At 38.2% G+C, this 19005-nt stretch overlaps 1 protein-coding gene across 3 annotated transcripts in view; it reads left to right on the top strand.

Moving 5' to 3' along the window:
- Positions 1-14047, top strand: part of crhr1 (corticotropin releasing hormone receptor 1) — a 234492-nt gene extending 220445 nt beyond the window's left edge. For all 3 annotated transcript variants that reach the window (XM_079827237.1, XM_079827238.1, XM_079827239.1), the window contains 2 exons: positions 759-800; positions 11153-14047. In XM_079827237.1, the coding sequence (XP_079683363.1) occupies positions 759-800; positions 11153-11293 (183 nt within the window). In that variant the 3' untranslated portion in view covers positions 11294-14047. The remainder of the gene's footprint in view (positions 1-758; positions 801-11152) is intronic.
- The last annotated feature ends 4958 nt before the right edge of the window (positions 14048-19005 follow it).

The raw sequence follows: 19005 nt of genomic DNA, 5'->3' as shown, positions 1-19005 counted from the left end.
AGAGTTTTGTGAATAAGTCACATTTGTTTAGTTTTCTATGTAGTCTCACCCACGTGTTCGGAAATCCTCATTCCATTTCCTTGTGGTGCATTTCTCAAAGTTGACCATGTCACCCGAAGCACACAAGGTCAACTCTATCCCCTGTTTTTGCACCATTTGCTTCCTGGTGTGACCCGGGGGTCTTCTCATGAATGTTGAAGCCATGTTTTCCACAGATTCATCTGGCCCCACATCTGTCCAACTCCTCATGGGAATGACAATTCATCTGTGGGGAAATTTGAATTTTAGGGTACATTAGACAAACATGCTGAACAGTTTAACAGCAGAATCCTGATTTAATTTTTTTTAAATCTTAATAATAATTAAAAAATATATATATATTTACAGTGCCGCCGCTCCCATTACGCGCATCACGCGCTGCGCGTAGGGCACCAAGTGCTCAGGGGGGCACCACAAGAAAATATTATAATAAAATAATAATAATAATAATAATAATAATAATAATGGATAATACAAATACATCTAAATAAAAACATTTCATATGAATACTACAATATTGTCAATAGTGTTTATTTTAGAATTGATTCATTTAAGATTGACAGCTAATAATTTAGGCAAGGTTGAAATCATTCTTATTTGTTCCATTTTCACATTGAATATTCTATTTAACTTAACTTACAGATAACGTCTTAGATAAAATGAGTTGTGAATGCCAACTTAAAAGTACTGTTTTAAGTGAAATTTTGTTCTCTTTACAGGGCTTCTTTGTGTCAGTGTTCTACTGCTTTTTGAACAGTGAGGTAAGAAAGCTTTCCTGATCTTCTCCTTCGTTTTCCACCCTTTTTTGCAAAAAATGTGCCCTCTGCTTTTGACTCGTAGTTCTATGTCTAAGTCATGGCTGCCCAATGAGACCTGGTCCCAAAAAATATCAAGACCCTCACCATCAATCCAAAACCATCCTTTTGGCAGTCAATAAATATAAAAACCTACTCCGCTCATAAAAAATTAATTCCTGCAAGGTCTAAATCTGGCTTGTATTACATGCCCTTTGAAAAGGACAGTAAACCTTTGGGAATTTCCAGCCAAAATGTTCCTCTTTAGCGTTGTGCCCAGATCGCAAAGATCTTACGCATCATATTGTCCCCCGAAGTGAACATGCTTACAGGTGCGGTAAAGGGATCCAGGATCGGATCTGTCTGGGATTTTGTCATTTTAGCCAGTGAACAAGTTCAAGGGAAGCAGGAAAGTATGGGGCTTGATCTGAGGTCACCCTGAATCCCAGATAGATATCAGAATACACGAGCAAAGCAGAGCATACAGTGTTGCTTAAAGTCAAAGTGATAACATTGATCTGTTCCCGGTATATATGAAAGGGACACCGCAATGTCAGATGCAAGACCTCCAAAAAAAATACCTTCATTGGCGTAATGAACCATCAGAAGGTACCTTTGGTTCCAATGTGGCTATGCAAACAGGTTCAGAACTAAAAGGCCTGTGGTACTAAATTACAGCTACAATAACAAACACTTGCCGCAAGTATCTGAAAGTCAAAATGATCTGGCTTGGTTGTGCAATAAAGCACTTTCTTTCAGTCACATGGTCATTTGTTCACCTTTTCTCAAAGTGTTGTATTACAGTTTACTAAGGTTAAAACTATTAAAATAGATAGTTTATTGTCGTTTACACTTTTCCTTTTTGCATGCAATGAAAATGGTTGTTTATTCACATGTTCATACTTTAGTATCAGAACATAAAGTATATAAATACACTTGAGAATAATTGAAGTTCAAGAATAGCTTGGCCTTGAACAGTTCCACAGCTAATGCTAATTTAGAAGGAATGGTTTAAAAGAGTATAGATCAGAGCCGTCCAATCCTGCCCCTGTGAGCCACTGTCCTACAGAGTTCCGCTCCAACCCCAATTAACCCTTTCACGCGGGAGTTTAAAATATTTTAGCTGCCAAAATAGCACTGTATGACAGATCTATCGCTTGTATTTAGTTTTTCCTTTTGTTTTATTAAAAATATTCACAAACTTGCTTACCATGTCATCGACTATCTAATATTTTGATTCTCAAATATGCGAGTGTGTTTTGTCGTTTAAAAACCTTAATAAATTATCTTGATCTATAACATGAGAATGGCGCCGCCATGTTTGTTTGGACAGCAGTTAAGAGAGTCCTGTCAGTCAGATTTACATCATGTGCATTCATCAGTTTCTCCCGAAATACATGTAAGTAAGTGGCCGGTGAACTGGGATAAGAATAGAGTAAACTTTATAGTTACTTACACTATGTGTATCTGGTATGAATAAAATATGTTTGCAAATTATATTTGAATGGATTGTTAATGCTGCCACCATAGACACCAGTGTGTATTTTACAAACTGTAAATGTATTGTTTTACTAGTACTTATGTGTATTTACATTTTTGAAACCTAAAATAAACATTATGTGGTTGAAAACACTGCATAGTTGTGATATACAACAAGGGTTGTGCGCTTCTGTCTCTGGCTCAGCGCCAGCCAAAGCGCAAAAGCACAGTTTGATTCTGGCAGTTATGTGATGTCACTGTATATTCTAAATCCCATATGTGGGACTGTACTACTCTCAGGGGCACAGTAATAAAAATCCCATATGTGGGACCATACCTCAAAGGGTTAAACACATCTGAACCAGCTAATCAAGATCTTACTGGTCATATTAGAAACTTCCAGACAGGTTAAGTTTGAAATAAACTCTGCAGGACAGTGGCCCACCAGGAGCAGGTTTGGACACCCGTGTAATAGATACTATATTAAATATGAAAATTATTTATGATTTAATTTATAGATTAAAAAACAGCTATAAAATCAACATACACTGCCTCGGTTACAATTATGTACATGAGAAAGCAGAGTTAGTCTATCGTGTATGTGTGAGCTAAAATAAATAAAAAAACGAATGTCAGGGATTATTTCAGCAAATGCTCTGAAAGCTGTATTTTAAACCTTGCTTTAAGTGTCAGCAGTCACTGACCCAAGGGGTTTTACGCTTTTACAGAAATACAGAAAAAAGAGAGTGAAGCTCTTAGAGAAAAGTCAGAAGTTTCTTCTCTAGATGGATTTTTGATCGCTTGGCATTAGTTTGACCTCCTTGATATTCTGAACCCCCCACTTGACACCCACCATAGAGGTTAATTACATACAGCACCAGAGCTTTACTGTTCACTTCTGGTCTACTGTAGAGACTGACCTTTGACCCTCACAGGCATGGGCAACTGTTCATACTCTGCCATGGGCTGCCAGCAACTGTTTCATGCCCATTCAAACAATGGCACTGTCAGGGTTTGGGTTTATGAAAGGAGCGAGGACTCAGATGCAGAATAACAGGCTTTTATATTTAATGAAAATTAAACTAAACAAACAAAAACAATCCCGTGCAGTACACACTGCACAGAACATAACATGAAAACGCAGCCAATGAGCACACTCACAGACTTTTTGTAAACACAAAACACAACGACATGAAAGCACGCGGACGGTGTAAACACAAACCACGTGCTACACAGAACACGACAACACGAGGAAACAAAAAACAAGACATGGAGCGCGAGTGCTCCAACCCAGACACCGGACCGAAACCAAACTAGACATGAGTGCCGGAATCCGAACACCATGCTACGAACATGAAACAAAGAACACAGACAAGAGAGCGCTCGAGACCGCACGCTCACACAAAGACAAGACAATGCAGAGGTGTCAGGGCTCTTTCACAAAACCAGGAATAAACTAGACCGAAGTGGCAGAACCCTGACAGGCCAAATATATTTTAAATGCGACTTGAATGCATTAACAGTAATAATACATGTATAATATCTTAGCTGTTTTATTAAATGAAAATAAAAATTGAAAAAATAGAAGCATTTTTACTGGTCGTCTCAGAATTTTGTACTCCACTGAATAATAATAATAATTATATATATATATATATATATATATATATATGACTATGAATCCAAAACTTAATCTGGTGAGAAAGCAACAGACATGCAAGCTGTACGCTATCCATAGCGCATTGGAGCACCGACAAATATTTGGCCATCGACCGTTTCGAAGACAGGCCCCCTAAGAAGTGTATTAAATGAGGTGGAGACAAGAGAGGAGGTTTAAATGTTTCCATCTCATCTGAGAGCGAAGCCTTTTACAGTGTTCAGACTCGTATTTCTGAAAGCCAACACATTGATTCAGTAACCCCCCCCCCCCCACACACACACACACACACACACACACATATACACACTTCCGAATTACTGTCTAAAGTACCGTCCTAATTTTTCTCTTACGCTTGGTTCAACCATCTGCTTCTGATTACCTCCTCTGTATTTAAACTGTGTTTGGCATTTTAGTTGTCAAAGGGCTATAACAATTTCAACCTTTTATGACAGCACAGCTTAAGGAAATGCCATAGGTTTGGTTGCTAGGGAGAAGGCTCCCTGGTTGCTATGATACTACACTGAGTATGCAAAGGATGCAGGGTTTCATTGGTGGCATATATCACACTGGTGTGATTTTAAATGTTAATTATTTGACGTTCAGATGGTTCTTTTTGGCTGGGAGCAGAGCTTTACTGCTAACCTTTGACCAGTCCTGCCACTCCAAATCCAGATCTGATACATTACAGAACTACTCTCAGATCAGTGTAAAATATATGAGCTCCATTAAATCTATTCCATCTTCATACATGTAGAATATAATCCTGCTGTCTTCACATGGTATTTGCAGTATACAGCATAAATTGCCTCTACAGACTTACTTAGCCGGAGTCAGATGCATCAATCATACAAGGTGTGTCCTAAGACTCATAAAGGCTGTAAAGTGGTAATATTCCCTCAGCCATTACCAAAGCTTCTATGCTCTGTGACAAGGAAATTCCTGGCTTTTACAACCTTCATCCCTTCCTTGTGGGCCAAAGGTGCCCAATGTAACGACCCGGCTACATATGTTAATAAATTAAATTAGCTCAATAGGGAGTTATATGTATTTATATTTAATTATTCATAATTAATAGGGGTGTAACGATATATCGCGATATAAAAATTGTATCGTTAATTGAAACGATATGATTCGCGATATAGAGTTGTTTTTATCCAAGGCTCAACTTACTGTAGGCCTATTTATAAGGTATAATTCACCCAAACACAAATTTACAAATGTACCACAAATGTAAATTGTCGTCATGTACTCACCATCATGTCGTTTTTCATTTAACTTCCAAACACAAATGAAGATATTCTTTATGAAACCTGAGGGATTTCTGTCCCTCCAGTTAAAGTCCATTCCTCTCAGACTAAACAGATCCAAAAAAATGTCATAAAGGCATCGTAAAAATAACTAATTGAGTGGTCTAATTCAAATCCAAGTCTTCTGAAGAGACACGAACGATGGTTTATGATGAACAGATTCACAACAACGCACATAAACACGGACTTTCAAATGATTGTGTGACGTGCAAAAACAACATGAGTGATTAAATGCAAATTAAAATTCTTGGATGAGCTAAACATTTACAGTTTGAGAGTGGTCATTTTGACACGCTTTCTTGCGATTAGAACTGTGACTGATTGCATTGATCATCTGAAGTGCACGCACTGCCGGCACTCTTCAAAGTGAGAGTGCAAACATTATTTAAAGCAGCACTCCTTAAAGTCAAAGCGCAAACATAATTTAAAGCGGCACTCCTTAGTGAAAGCGCAAACATCATTTAAATCACCAGATCACATTTAGTTTTAGTAGTATGATTATTCAAAGCATTTTAGATGGTTCATTCTTATATATATATATATATATATATATATATATATAGTGCATTAATAGCGGGAGAGGAGGGACATAGCGAGCACTAGGGGTTGAACGAATTCCGTTTTTTTCAAGTCGATATTTATGTGATGAAAGTCGAGTTGACGTCGACTAGTCGCTGATGACATCATTAATAAACAAATAATCCTGAACCTTGAGCTGAGACGCGAACACAAGTTTTCTTGTGCACAGGACAGCTATGGCATATGTCACAGCGCTGCCCATAAGGTTATTGCTCCTACTACAACAGCTTTTGTATCAGTTATTTGTCTTTGGGTCCTTATATTTCTCACAGATTTCTGCTCGTTCAGAATCAGATACAAATAAAGTAGCACAATAAAGATTATGTAGGCTATATGAATGCATAAGTGGAGAGAGCGATTGCGTGTGAATTAATTATATTTGCCAGCGTGTCACTACTAATAAGCTGTGAGTTTTAGTTACTAAGAAATATATGTTATAACTTTTCAGTTTCTAAGCTATTTTAGTGATACATCACAGAACATTGTTGATACATTTCTGCGCTACTGAATGGTTTTGTGTTAGGCGCGCAATCTCCGCGTGATGTGCGAGCTATGTGTGTGTGTGTGTGTGTGTGTGTGTGTTACAATGCAGCACGCATTTAGAACGGTGATTAATTGACCTGTACAATAAGCGTGCATTCTCCCGATCAATTTTGAGCTTCCAGATGGTATAATTAAACATGTCTTGTGGAGAGCTCTCTGAGTATGTATTTATTTGTCATTTTTAACTGTTGGAAACAGAGCCTGGCAGCCTGCATGTCAGGAAATGGCTTATCCTGTCGCGCCCTCTATAGGCCAGCGACTAGTCGACGTGAAGCTTAAAGCGTCATGGCAGAGCATTAAAGTCGACTAGTCGATTAGTCGACTTGTCGGTGCAACCCCTAGCGAGCACCGGGAGAGTTGCGTTATGGGGAGAGAATGCTGTTGTAATGCGTGAGGGGAAAAAATTTAAGTTTACGGAGTAAAAGTGACATTATTACATTAAACGACTATATACAATGTTGAATATAATGTATAATAAGGCAATGGGGGAATATTTTTGGGTCCTGATAATAATACACTAATAATAATAATATTATTTTAATAATAATAAAAAAGTAAAAATAAAACTCTTCTTTATTTTGCCTTAAAATATCGGGATACATATCGTATCGTGAGTTCAGTATTGCGATTTGTATCGAATCGTGACACGAGTGTATTGTTACACCCCATATAATTAAGTGCAGCACGTGTCTCTGAAGGAGAGCTGTGAGGGTACGAATGACGCCACACAATGTCTCCATTAATTTGCACATGTGGTAATTTAATATTTATTTATTTTAAAGCATTGAATCGCTATTGAAATGCGACTAATTTTATTCTTAGCATGTTAAGTCGATTATTAACTGAGATCAATGATTCACGATTCAAAAAAACATGTATCAAGATCGATGCATCGCCAGGATTTGTAATCTAAACATCATTTATTATACCACCTTCTTTCTCACTCACCCACTTCATATTTCATATTCATATTTTTTTCTCTATCCACTGTAAACTAAACCACTTTTCTCTGACGTATATGCTCCTCACACACACACTCACTCACTCACTCACTCATATACCCACACAGATACGCAGGTTCACACATGTTTATTTCCTCTTTCCCTGTCACACACACGCACCCGCCCACCCACGTAAGCATGTACACACCTGTTCCCGCTCGCTCTTTCTCACTCTCACATGAGAAAGGCAGAATATTAGTCAATATTAATCTTGTTAATTTCACACTGCATTGAAGATATCAGTATCAGTATATATCATTTTATTTTTTCTAAATTCCCACATTGGTTGTTCATTTAATCTTTTTAAATAAAGATAAAAAAGTTACAACTTATTTTTTATTTTTTTTATTTGGATGTATTTATTATATTTAAATATGAAGATATCTATGTAAACAACAACAACAACACTTGTCACGTCTCTCTCCTGTTATTTTAAAGTACAGTAGGATATCTGACAAGGTTAAATTAATGCAAATTCTAGCGCTGTTATGAGGAGCAGTAGCATGACAGGTAACAGGTTGATAGAACAAAAATAGAAATAGAAACAGGTTGACAGAAATATAATGCTGCTCTTTGTTACCATGTTAGCCAAATGAATGACAGAACTATACATTTGTCATGGTTGGCTGTATATAGAGCACACAAAGATGAAGAATGCAAGGAAATAGTCTTTTAATTCAATTATCCACAGGATACAGGGCAGAAACACGGGGCAACACATCCACTACACAAAAATAAGACTGGACCAAGAACTGAACAAAACCAGGATTATATATGCACATGCTAAAAAAGGTAATTTTATGAACGACAAGTGAACGGAATGATTAATCAAAGAGACCGGTGGGGTGCGTAGGTGATGCTCATTAGCACTCAAACCACCAGCCTTGCTCCGTGAGGGTGTGGAAGGAGGGAGGAGCCAGGGAGGGGCCAGGAGCAGAGGGAGCTGAATGATGACCCAGAGACCAGCCAGGAAGTAGGCCCACAGTGGCATTGAAGGAGGGAGGAGCCATCGTGGAGAATCCCTCATTAAAAACCATGATGATGACTGATAGAGACGGAGATGTCCCATGTGGATTGGAGGAGACGGAGACCCAAGGCAGAACTGCCGGCTCCTGGGGCCTGATTGGAGAAGAGGACTTAGCAGGTCAGGGTGAACACGGAGGGAGTGAGGACCAAGACAATGCTGGAGGGAAGGAGCCTAATGGTGCCTGAGGGATGGAGAGAATAGGCACAGCCAGAGGAGTGGGAATCCTCGTGTAGTGGGATCGACACCTGACCAAGGCATGGCTGGAGGGATGGGGGAGCCCGGTGGAGTCCAAGGATTAACAAACCCCGAGCTGGGGCTGAGCAGGACCAGAGGGAATGGAAAACACAGGGTAGCATACTCTTTAAACTCATCCATGCCATGAATGTCCACAGAGACTGGATCTACCATTTCCTTGACTGCAGTGGTGTGGGAGGGACTCCACTCCATGCCCTCAAACTCCACGAACAGCTCCACGGGAACAGTCGATGTAGCCGGCACACACACCTGGTCAGAGTCTCTTGGAGGCTTTGGCTTCTCTCTGGGCTCATGCGTAATATCCGTCATGATCATGGTTGGTGGCTGGCTAATGGTAATCTGTTACATACCCACTCCACAAACGCGGTGGAATCTTCCCTTGGACTATCCACTGGGAGGCATGCCTTGGACTGCGTGCCTTGGTCTGGATTGCGAGTCTGGAACACCTGGTTAATAAAGTCCACACTGTAAATGCTCCAACGCGACCTAACGCTCAAAATACTTAATTGGTTTGAGGACAGGACCAACTTAAATTAAACAAATTAGCTCAGTTTAATTTAAATTAAACAAATTAGCTCAGTTAAATTAACTGTTATGAGTATTTAGAACTTTCTTTTTATTTTGAGTTCACAGCACTGACGTATTTCAAGTAAACTGGCCCCACTTTATATTAGGTTGCCTTAACTACTGTGCACTTACATAAATAAGTACAATGTACTTTCTGTGTTCAAATTGTATTGCAAAACACCTCTGCTGATATTGAGGTGGGATACGAGTAGGGTTAGGGACAGGTGTGGTGGTATGGGTAAGCTTAAGGCTAAGGTTAGGTGTAAGGGAAGTGTCAACTGTGTAATTACAAATGTAACTACAGAAATTAATTACAGACGTAATTACATGCAGGTATTTTTTTAAATGTAAGTACAATGTAAAAACATTGTATCAAATTATTAATTAAAATGTTAGTACATAGTAGTTAAGGCCACCTTATATAAAGTGGGTCCAGTAAACTGAACTGTCTCATGGTTTTGAGTTGGATGAACTAATTTCCTTTAATTTAGACTAATTTAAGTTTAACTGAAACTGAGCTGGGACTTTTTATTTCCCAGCATGCTTTGCCCATGGCACTCAAAAGGGAGAGTAAATGCTAAAATGAAGTGTCATGTAATGTTTTTTTGTGCAAGATTAATGGTAAGGGAGATTAATGTTTTTACAATGCTCATTTAGAAGAGTTTCTGTCAATGTGGGTTTTTAGAGAGTTACCATCATGGTGACAAGTGGCGCATGCTGCTTGGTTTGAGGGCAGGTAAGTTACATGCTTTAAGTTGCTGTACTCATTCAGTAAGTTCTATACCATGCTATTGTTAACAGCAAATTAGCAAGTTGGCATTTGCTGAATTAGTTTGTTATGGCTAGCAAAATATGTCTTAACTTAAAAATGAACTTTTTTTTAGTTCTGACAACATATTAGGGTTTATAGTGATTTTCAAGAACTCAAAATAAATAAAAAGTTAATTAACTAAATATTTTGTTAATTGCTATCAAAATATGAGCAATTAACATGCATGAGTACTACAAACTCAAAACTTGATAGTTCTGCTTACTTAAAATAGTTTACTCAAATTTTTTGAATTAGCCCAACTTATTCTGGTTTACAGGGTGTGGTCCTCCAGTGGACAGCCCTTCTACTCCAAGCAGAGTAATTGAACTGAATGTAAATCCATGAGGGGGAAAAATAAATGCCACAAATTTACCTACTGTTTGGGTCTGGTCTTCTATCACGAGTGGCTGTATAGAGCACACAAAGACGAATAATGCAAAGGAAATAGCCTTTTCATTCAATAATCCAGGATACAGGGCAAAAACACGGGGTTTCACATCCACTACACAAGGACGAGACTGTATCAAGAAATGAACAAAACAGACAGTATACATAGACATACTAAATGAGGTCATTAACGAATGACAAGTGAACGCAAAGATTAATCAAACACACTGGGAAACTGGGTCAAATTACAGGGCATACCGGCAAACAGGAACAGAACTAAAACACAAAGAAACTAAGCCAAAACAGAACATATGTGACAACATAAATGCAATTAGTAAATGAGACCGAATGACTTTAAAGTCACTTCACTGTTTTGTTTACATCACATATTCAGAACTTGTGTGTGTGTGTGTGTGTGTGTGTGTGTGTGTGTGTGTGTGTGTGTGTGTGTGTGTGTGTGTGTGTGTGTGTGTGTGTGTGTGTGTGTGTGTGTGTGTGTGTGTGTGTGTGTGTGTGTGTGTGTGTGTGTGTGTGTGTGTGTGTGTGTGTGTGTGTGTGTGTGAGAAAGATAAATACTGCTCTTTTTAGGTGAATTTGATAATTATGTAATTTATTGAAATGTTATTCCCTCGTAGCTTTATCTGTAGTTGAGCTACATTCAATTATTAATATTATTAGTAAAGTGTCCTTTTTTTGTCCGTAGGTTCGCTCAGCCGTTCGTAAACGGTGGCATCGGTGGCAGGATAAGCACTCCATTCGGGCACGGGTGGCTCGGGCCATGTCCATTCCTACTTCTCCAACGCGGGTCAGTTTCCACAGCATCAAGCAGTCGTCGGCCGTCTGACCTTAACAGAAGCGAAGCGCCCATCCCCGTTTCTTCTGCTTCCGCTCTTTCTGTCAGATAATCATCCATGTCCTCTGCAAAACCCAGGGATAACAGCTATGGGCCAAACAGGGTATGATCCTCAGCTGAAACATAGATGAAGGATGGAAATATAAATAAACAATGAGGTCCACCTGCTGAACTCAGAGAAGAAGAATCTGTTTCAGAAACAGATTAGAGCATCGGTGGTCTCAGACAATGATGGAAGACAGTGGAAGGAACCTGACAAATTCAGATGAAGTGTATTTATTCAATAGATAAAGTCATATGTCACATTATACATTATCACATCTGCTTTCCTATCTTGAGTTTTCTCTGATTGGAGACCTCAGTTTATTCCTAACTTCTTTCCAGAACTGTCAGAGTAGGATAATATTGAATATACACTACATGGCCAAAAGTAGTGTGCTTGTGAGCCAGACATGTGTTTGAATGGGAGTAAATCCCTCCATCCATATTCCAACATCTATTGGTAAACCTTCCATAAGAGTGAAAGGTGTTAGGGAGGATAAATGTATGAATGCCAATAGTTTGGAAATTAAAGCAGGCAAGCAAAAAATGCTTGTTCTCGATTCAAATTTAAAGAACCCTTTATATCAAGATGGTTCTATAAAGGGAGAAATGTCTTAAATAATTCCATAATACTTTCATGTTTAATGGGTTATTTTTTATTTTTTCTAGTGATAAAGTATGTTTACGAGCTGCTTAATTCATACAATTTTATTTCAATTAAAAAAAAAATTATTAACTAAATCCATAAAATAATCCCATGATGGGAACCCCTAAAAGGTTTTATATATGATGCACCCGTCAGAACCCTTTAAGGTTTCATAGAACCTTTTCTTCTGAGAAGGTGAATTCGGTGTCCAGGTGTCCACAAATTTTGGCCATATAGTGTATTTAGGTTTTTGGAGTGTTTGGAGTTTTAAAAGAAAACAATGTAACCAGAGGAAGTTGGAAAACAAACAACATTTCTTTGACAGATCTCAGTGTAAACTTTCATTATTCATCATTGGAATTATTTTTTTTTTCATTGGAAATTTCTTTTTCTCACTCTTCACTCGCTGCTCTACACGTTACTGCAGCTAGTAGAAGTTTCCTCTGATTCTCGTACATCTCTCTGAGCTAAATAATTTAAAATTGACGCTTTTTGCTTTGAAATGATGAGTACATCTATTGCTGCATATATCGTGCCGTGCAAGTGTGAAAATTGTTAACAGTTTTTACTAAGACGAAAGGTGTTAATGCTCTAAGCCAGTTTGCATCCTGGGATATATCTAAATTCCGGGGAGAAAGAGGAAGGAAGCTCACAGGAAAGGGAACAACATCATGAAAGACTCTGATGCCTGCTAAAGTAGAAGACGGCACGCTCCGATGCTAAACACTTAACACAATCTTAAATAAGGGGTTTATCTCAGAACAAAGAACGGATTTTGATTTTATTCTGCATTTGGAGCCTCAGCCAAGCGGGCAATTGAATGTACTCCAGCTCTCCTTTCCATGCACAGTCTCAGATAAATTCCCAGTTATCAAGCAGGTTTACGAGATGAAATGATAATAGTGCTAAACACTTGGGAAATTGGATTCTGAAGAGTCTTTCAAAACAGACAAATTCGTATCACACATGACTGGAAGTTGTTATTGTTATTGCACAAGAGCCTTATAGGGATAAATTAAATTGTACTCACTCTCATGTTGTTCCAAATCTGTATGACTAAGGATGCATTAAATTGATCGAGTTACAGTAAAAGACATAATTAAAAAACATATCACATAAATCACATAATATTTTCCACAAAAATATTAAGCAGTCCAACTTTTTTTTAACATTGATAATAAAAAATAAAAAATGTTTCCTGAGCACTTGTTTTTAATGCATCACAGGAATAAATGACATTTTAAACTATATTAAAATAGAAATAACTTATAATAATCATTGATAATAATCAACCACTCCAATAAACAGTTCGCTTGAGAACAGTCCAGAACAACATGAGCGTGACTAAATAATGACAGTTTTCATTTTTGGGTAAACTGTTCCTTTAAAAATGTCAGCGATTTAAATGAAACAAGGTGAGTTTCAACATTTACATTGGTGGACCATATTTTTCCTAGCTTCTCTGGACAGCTGTTTTGTGTATAAAGAAATCTCTAAATTTGAAAAATAGATGAGTAGTGTACTTTTGTGTTGATCGAGGACCAGCTTCTCCAATTCAAACCCCCAAAAAATCAGGCAAAAGAATCACCTCAGCAAAATCTACTTCTTTATCATTAGAGAGGCAAGAGAGATCTGCATGCCTCACATAGGGTCATTTAACGTTTATCCATGTGTTAAAACCCTCGCTAAGCTGAGCCGCCAATGACCGAGTCCTGTGACCGCTCACTGCTGACTCAGCACAGTAAAGCAGATTTAGCTGTTGTGCTACATACATCCAATCAATCACATCTGATAGAGAGAGCAAGATTGTTAAAAAAAACTGACTCAGGACCTCCATCTTTGCCTCTGTGCTCTTCTGACCTTCCTGAAGTACTTGTGCAAGAATCATTTGTAAAGGCTTCAGCAAATTCCACATTCAGCCATGCTTGTTGTGTACATGTCCATTAGGCATAGTTGTGTATATTGTGAAGTTTGCTAATTACCATATAGCAGTGTGCATACCTGACAAACCAAGGACCAAGCTCATGTCACTGACTAATAAACAGAAACACAAGGTTTGTTTTAGTGTTGCTAATACGTTTAGAACTAAGGCCTGTTCGGTTGTAAATCTGTTTTTAGACTGTGCACAGTCATTTTGCAGTAGAATCTGATCCATTTGTTCTGACAATGTAGTAAATATTCAGGTGCCAAGAGTCTTTTTCATACAACATCCGAGAATTGTTGGCGGAAAGAGAGGATGGAAAGCTGGATATTTTGCCTCTGTTAATGTCTATCATGACATATTGCCGCTGTGCTGAACTCACATGGCACATTAGAGGACCATTCATGCATATTCTGTGTCCGAAACCACTTATTTGTTCACTATTCACCACATAGTGAAGGCTTTCATAGTTGTATGAGGAAAGCGTGAGAGAGTGTATTCTGACACAACCCAAGACGATATTGAGAATTTTGTATGATATTATACAAAAGTTTTAGGTCAGCAATAAATTAATACTTTTATTCTTTCATTGATATAAATAGCATCAAAGCCTTTAAAATCGTTACAAAAAAAAAAAAATTAATGCTATTCTTTTAAACTTTATCAAAGAATCCTAAAAAATTTATCACGGTTTCCACAAAAATATTCAGTTCAACATTGATAAAAATAAGAAAATTCAGCTTTGACTTTCCAGGAATAAATTATTATTAATTAAAATACATTATTTAAATTGTAATAATATTTCACACTATTACTGTTTTTACTGTATTTTTGATCAGATTAATTTAGCCTTGGTGAACATTAAGAGACTTTCAAAAACATCTTGCAAACGCCACACTTTTGTATGGTAGTGTGTATGTGATGTAGCACCCCAAATGATGATTTTAATTTTTTCTTTAAATAATCTGATCTGACCATTTAGACTGAAATGCAGATTTAAAAGGATTTCAAACCACATATGGATATTGTCTTTCTGTCTGTGGTTACTTAAAGCCTGTAAAATTGCTGTAGTTTATTTTAGATTGCAAAAACAAAGGGAGATCAAATTAATCAAAAACTAAATGAATCATCCCATCGATTTTCTGGCATGCCAGTACATTTTCCAAAAAGACTCTTTCACAGCACAATATACTGGTGGACAACAATATATAAAAGATAATGTACGCTCAGCCATGTCGTTAGGGGATTATTTTTCAGATTATGACTATCTGACCATATATTATCCCACTTATTACATTTTTGCTTTTAAAATACATAAATGGATATGAAATATTGATTTAAGTTGATATTATTGAATTATGTCAGGAGAAAGAGTCTGTGGAGTTCTATGGAACTAGCACAGCATAAGAAAATCAGAATCAAGTATTCCAGAAAACCAAGTAATGAAAACAGAGAAAGCTAGAAACTAAGAATAGCTGGATGCTGAATATCAAAACTCCACAGACAGTGATGGATATAATGTGTACAGAAATGAGAGAAGCTTAGGTTACTATTTATGTCAAATTTATGTTTGCTGGTGCATGTGGAACCGTGTCACCTGAGGGATCTGATTTAGCATCGTGGGAATAAAGACTTTCACAGCACTGCTCAGACGCACTCCATCAGCCATTGCCTCACTATTTATAGCAGTTTAACAGTAAACAGCTCAAGTGTTCACTTAGTATACAAACCTAAGGGGCTTCTAGTAGAAGGGTCCTTTAGAGACACATACAATCTATACAACATGAATTAATAGTATAGTATATTATTATCCCAAAGAGCTAAATTAGTGACATATCTAGTGAATTTGGTGAATTTAGAGCCATATTCTTGTGTCCGTTAGTACTTGCAGTGTCTAACAGTACCTAAACCTTTCATGTACCACATAAGATATAATCTAGCGTCATGTATATTATTTACAAATCATTAATCAATCACTTTTGGACAGTAGTGCCACCATTTTTCTATAGTCAGTGGCCTTAGATGCGAATTAACCAATATGCTCTTTCTCAGATCATCAAGCTCTTCTCTATATGCGAAGTGTGTAAATCTATGCCATTTTAATATGCAGACAACTGTATGTAAGCCATTCATTGTTTGAAAATGTGTAACACTATGGCGCTGTGAACACAGATTCTTAATTTCCGATAACACAAGTACAAAATTACAAATACTTACATTTAAGGAGGCACCCAAGCCATATCTCTTTCAGTGCTTAACTCATTCAGAATACCTTAGCAAGCACTAGAGACACATACATTAAACACTTCAGCTTTAAACCACACAAACACACGAAAAAAAAAAAAAAAAATGTGATTTGTGAGACTTTGTGGCCTGTGTGTAGTAGTACCACCTGCTCAGTACTAATTTGATTTGTATCTCTCTTTCCCTTTGGCTTTTTGTTGGTAAGTCATGTGACCACCAGACAATAGTCACCATTCCAAAGCAAACCACCACTCTCCATACCCTCGAACATACAGTATATGCGATATTCCAAAGTAAAGCACACGTGTGCCCCTCCAACGTGCCTCAAAGAAGGCCTAAAAACACAGTCTCTGCTTATGACTTATAATTTCATCTCTATATATAACTCAAATACTTTCTACTCCTCAAAGATAAAAATGTTCACACTCACCATTCTTGGTAAGGTCAGTGTCTGTATCAGATTTGTTGGCCGCCATCCTCCAGCCGGAATTGTACGTTTTCAGTATTAGTTCAGTCATTTCTATTGGTGTTGTCTTTTCTGTGTTGGTGAGCTTGATTATCTATATCTGACAGAAGCAACACTGGTGACCGTGTTCTTTTGTTCCCTTTCAAAAGCTTCTCTCAATGCTGTGCTGCTAGCGCTATGGGAACACCTTTGTGTGTGACCGGTTGTGAAGCATGTGTGCAAACACACCAATGAACTTGGCCTTAGAAAACCTTTGACGACGATGTCATTGGAATGAGCGATTGTCAGAGGCTATAAATCAGGGGTGGGGAACGTTGATCCTGGAGGGCCACTCTCTCGCAGAGTTTAGGTCCACCCCTATCGCTTGCTCTCTCTCCAGATCATGATGTCCTCTTGCCTTACTCCAAAGCGCTCCACGGTGCTTCTTCAGCTCGGGCAAAGGACCATGCACCTCTTGTTTTCGGCGAGATGGATTTCGAGTGCACCACCTCTGAGTGTTCCTTCCATGATGATAAAGCTCAAGAGGAACTACTACGGGCAGGACCATCGACAGCAAGGCTTCCTCTGAGCTTTGTCGGTCCACAGATGTCTCTCCATGCATTGGGTGCTTTGGTTGCCACGGAGAGACATCTGTGGCTTAATCTAACGGGCATCAAAGACAGAGACAGAGTGTTTCTGTTGGATGCCCCCCTCTCGCCCTTCTGGGCTGTTTGCCGACTCCGGGAGGCGAAGCAGTATGAAGATGCTTTCGAACCATTTCTTCCCCGCTGTCCTCAAGGGGAGGGGCTGACGGCCACCCAGCCCCAAACCTGGTCCTTCTCAAAGGAGAGAGGCTCTAAAAGAGAGTGGCGAGTCATGCTACCCCTTATAAAGACAGGGAACCGGCTTGTCCCGCTCAGCAGCCTCAAGAAAGACCTGACATCAGGACTATCATCTCAAAACTTAAACTTAAAGCTTAAAAATACATCAATCAGCTCCTTCCCGACACCCTCACAAAACCACTGTAATATTCCCACCACCTCTAGTGATTTGGGGGGGCAGCGGTTTCCAGTGAAAAGTTAAATGTTCTGTCGCACTGCCCTCCATGTTTCAATGGTGTGGTCTCCCCTACCGTGAAACCGGAGCATGGGCAATGTAGCAGGTCGGTCCTCGACGCATACATTCGTCAGATTGAATAGTATGGATGTTCATGTGACTCTGGACTCACATGTCCTTGTGTCAACATCCCAAGCTCATGTCTGAGGCCTTTCGCTTGCTTGTGAGCACACACTACACAACCGTGAGGGGTCCATACACTTCCAGTACGGCGGCATTGGTATTCTTGTCCCCATAACGCTGACAGCGCAGTATTGAGAGGAGTTTTTGAAAGGGAACGTTTCGAGTTACTTGACTGTAACCCTGTTCCCTGAAAAAGGGGGAACGAGATGCTGTGCTACATTGCCGCACTGAGAATGTGTCCAGGCGTCTTTTCAGACAAAGTGATACCTGAAGGCGCACCTGTTTTGCATCTGTTTGTGTGAATTTCAATGACATCATCGTCAGAGTTTATCTAAGGCCAAGTTTATTGCCGTGTTTGCACACAGGCTTCACAACTGTTCACACACAAAGGTGTTCCCATAGGGCTAGCTATGCAGCATCTCATTCCCGATTTTTCAGGGAACAGAGTTACAGACAAGTAACCCAGAATGTTTCTTTTATTCACAAAAAATACTTTTTTAAATCGCTATTTTTGTCTTGTTTTCCAGTAAAGATTCAATTCATTTAATACATTTAAAGCATACATTTACTTTTGTGTAAATCTTATTTTTAGTTTTGTTTTAAGCATAAATGTAAAAAGATTTTCTTGGGTTTATTCTTTAAAAAAAATTAAAATATATATATTTTTTTTAAGTTTTAAAGATGTTTATGTTCTTCACTGGAAAACAACACAAAAATCCTTATTAAGAAAAAATATTTTTGAGAAGTTTATTTTTCCTTTTTTTAGAGGTTGTGAAGAAGTTCTTCCAAAGTTGTGAAATGTATAGGTCCGAACAAGTACAAGCTGTGTAGCTGTATTTGTATCAAAGATGTCAATATATGATTTTTTTGGGGGGTATTTCTGTTGTGTTTAGTCTCTGATGTGAAAGTGTACAAAGAAAAAAAATATTTATTTATACATGTACGGCACAGAAAAATATATATATATATTTATCTCACTATTTAAATAGGTCAGAAAACACGAGCCCACATGTGACTCATATAAGTATTTCCATAACATTAATGTCCAGAATGTGTAAAGAAAATGTAATCTTGTGTGTCTTGCTTTTTGTGGTTCAGTGAGACAATCTTTGCCATCATTTCTGTCATTTCCTGCAGTGCTTCAAGAACATTCTATTTATTACTTT

The sequence above is a fragment of the Gobio gobio genome, assembly GCF_949357685.1.
Source record: "Gobio gobio genome assembly, chromosome: 1".
Lineage (NCBI taxonomy): Eukaryota > Metazoa > Chordata > Actinopteri > Cypriniformes > Gobionidae > Gobio > Gobio gobio.
This window is presented reverse-complemented; position numbering and strand designations above follow the sequence as displayed.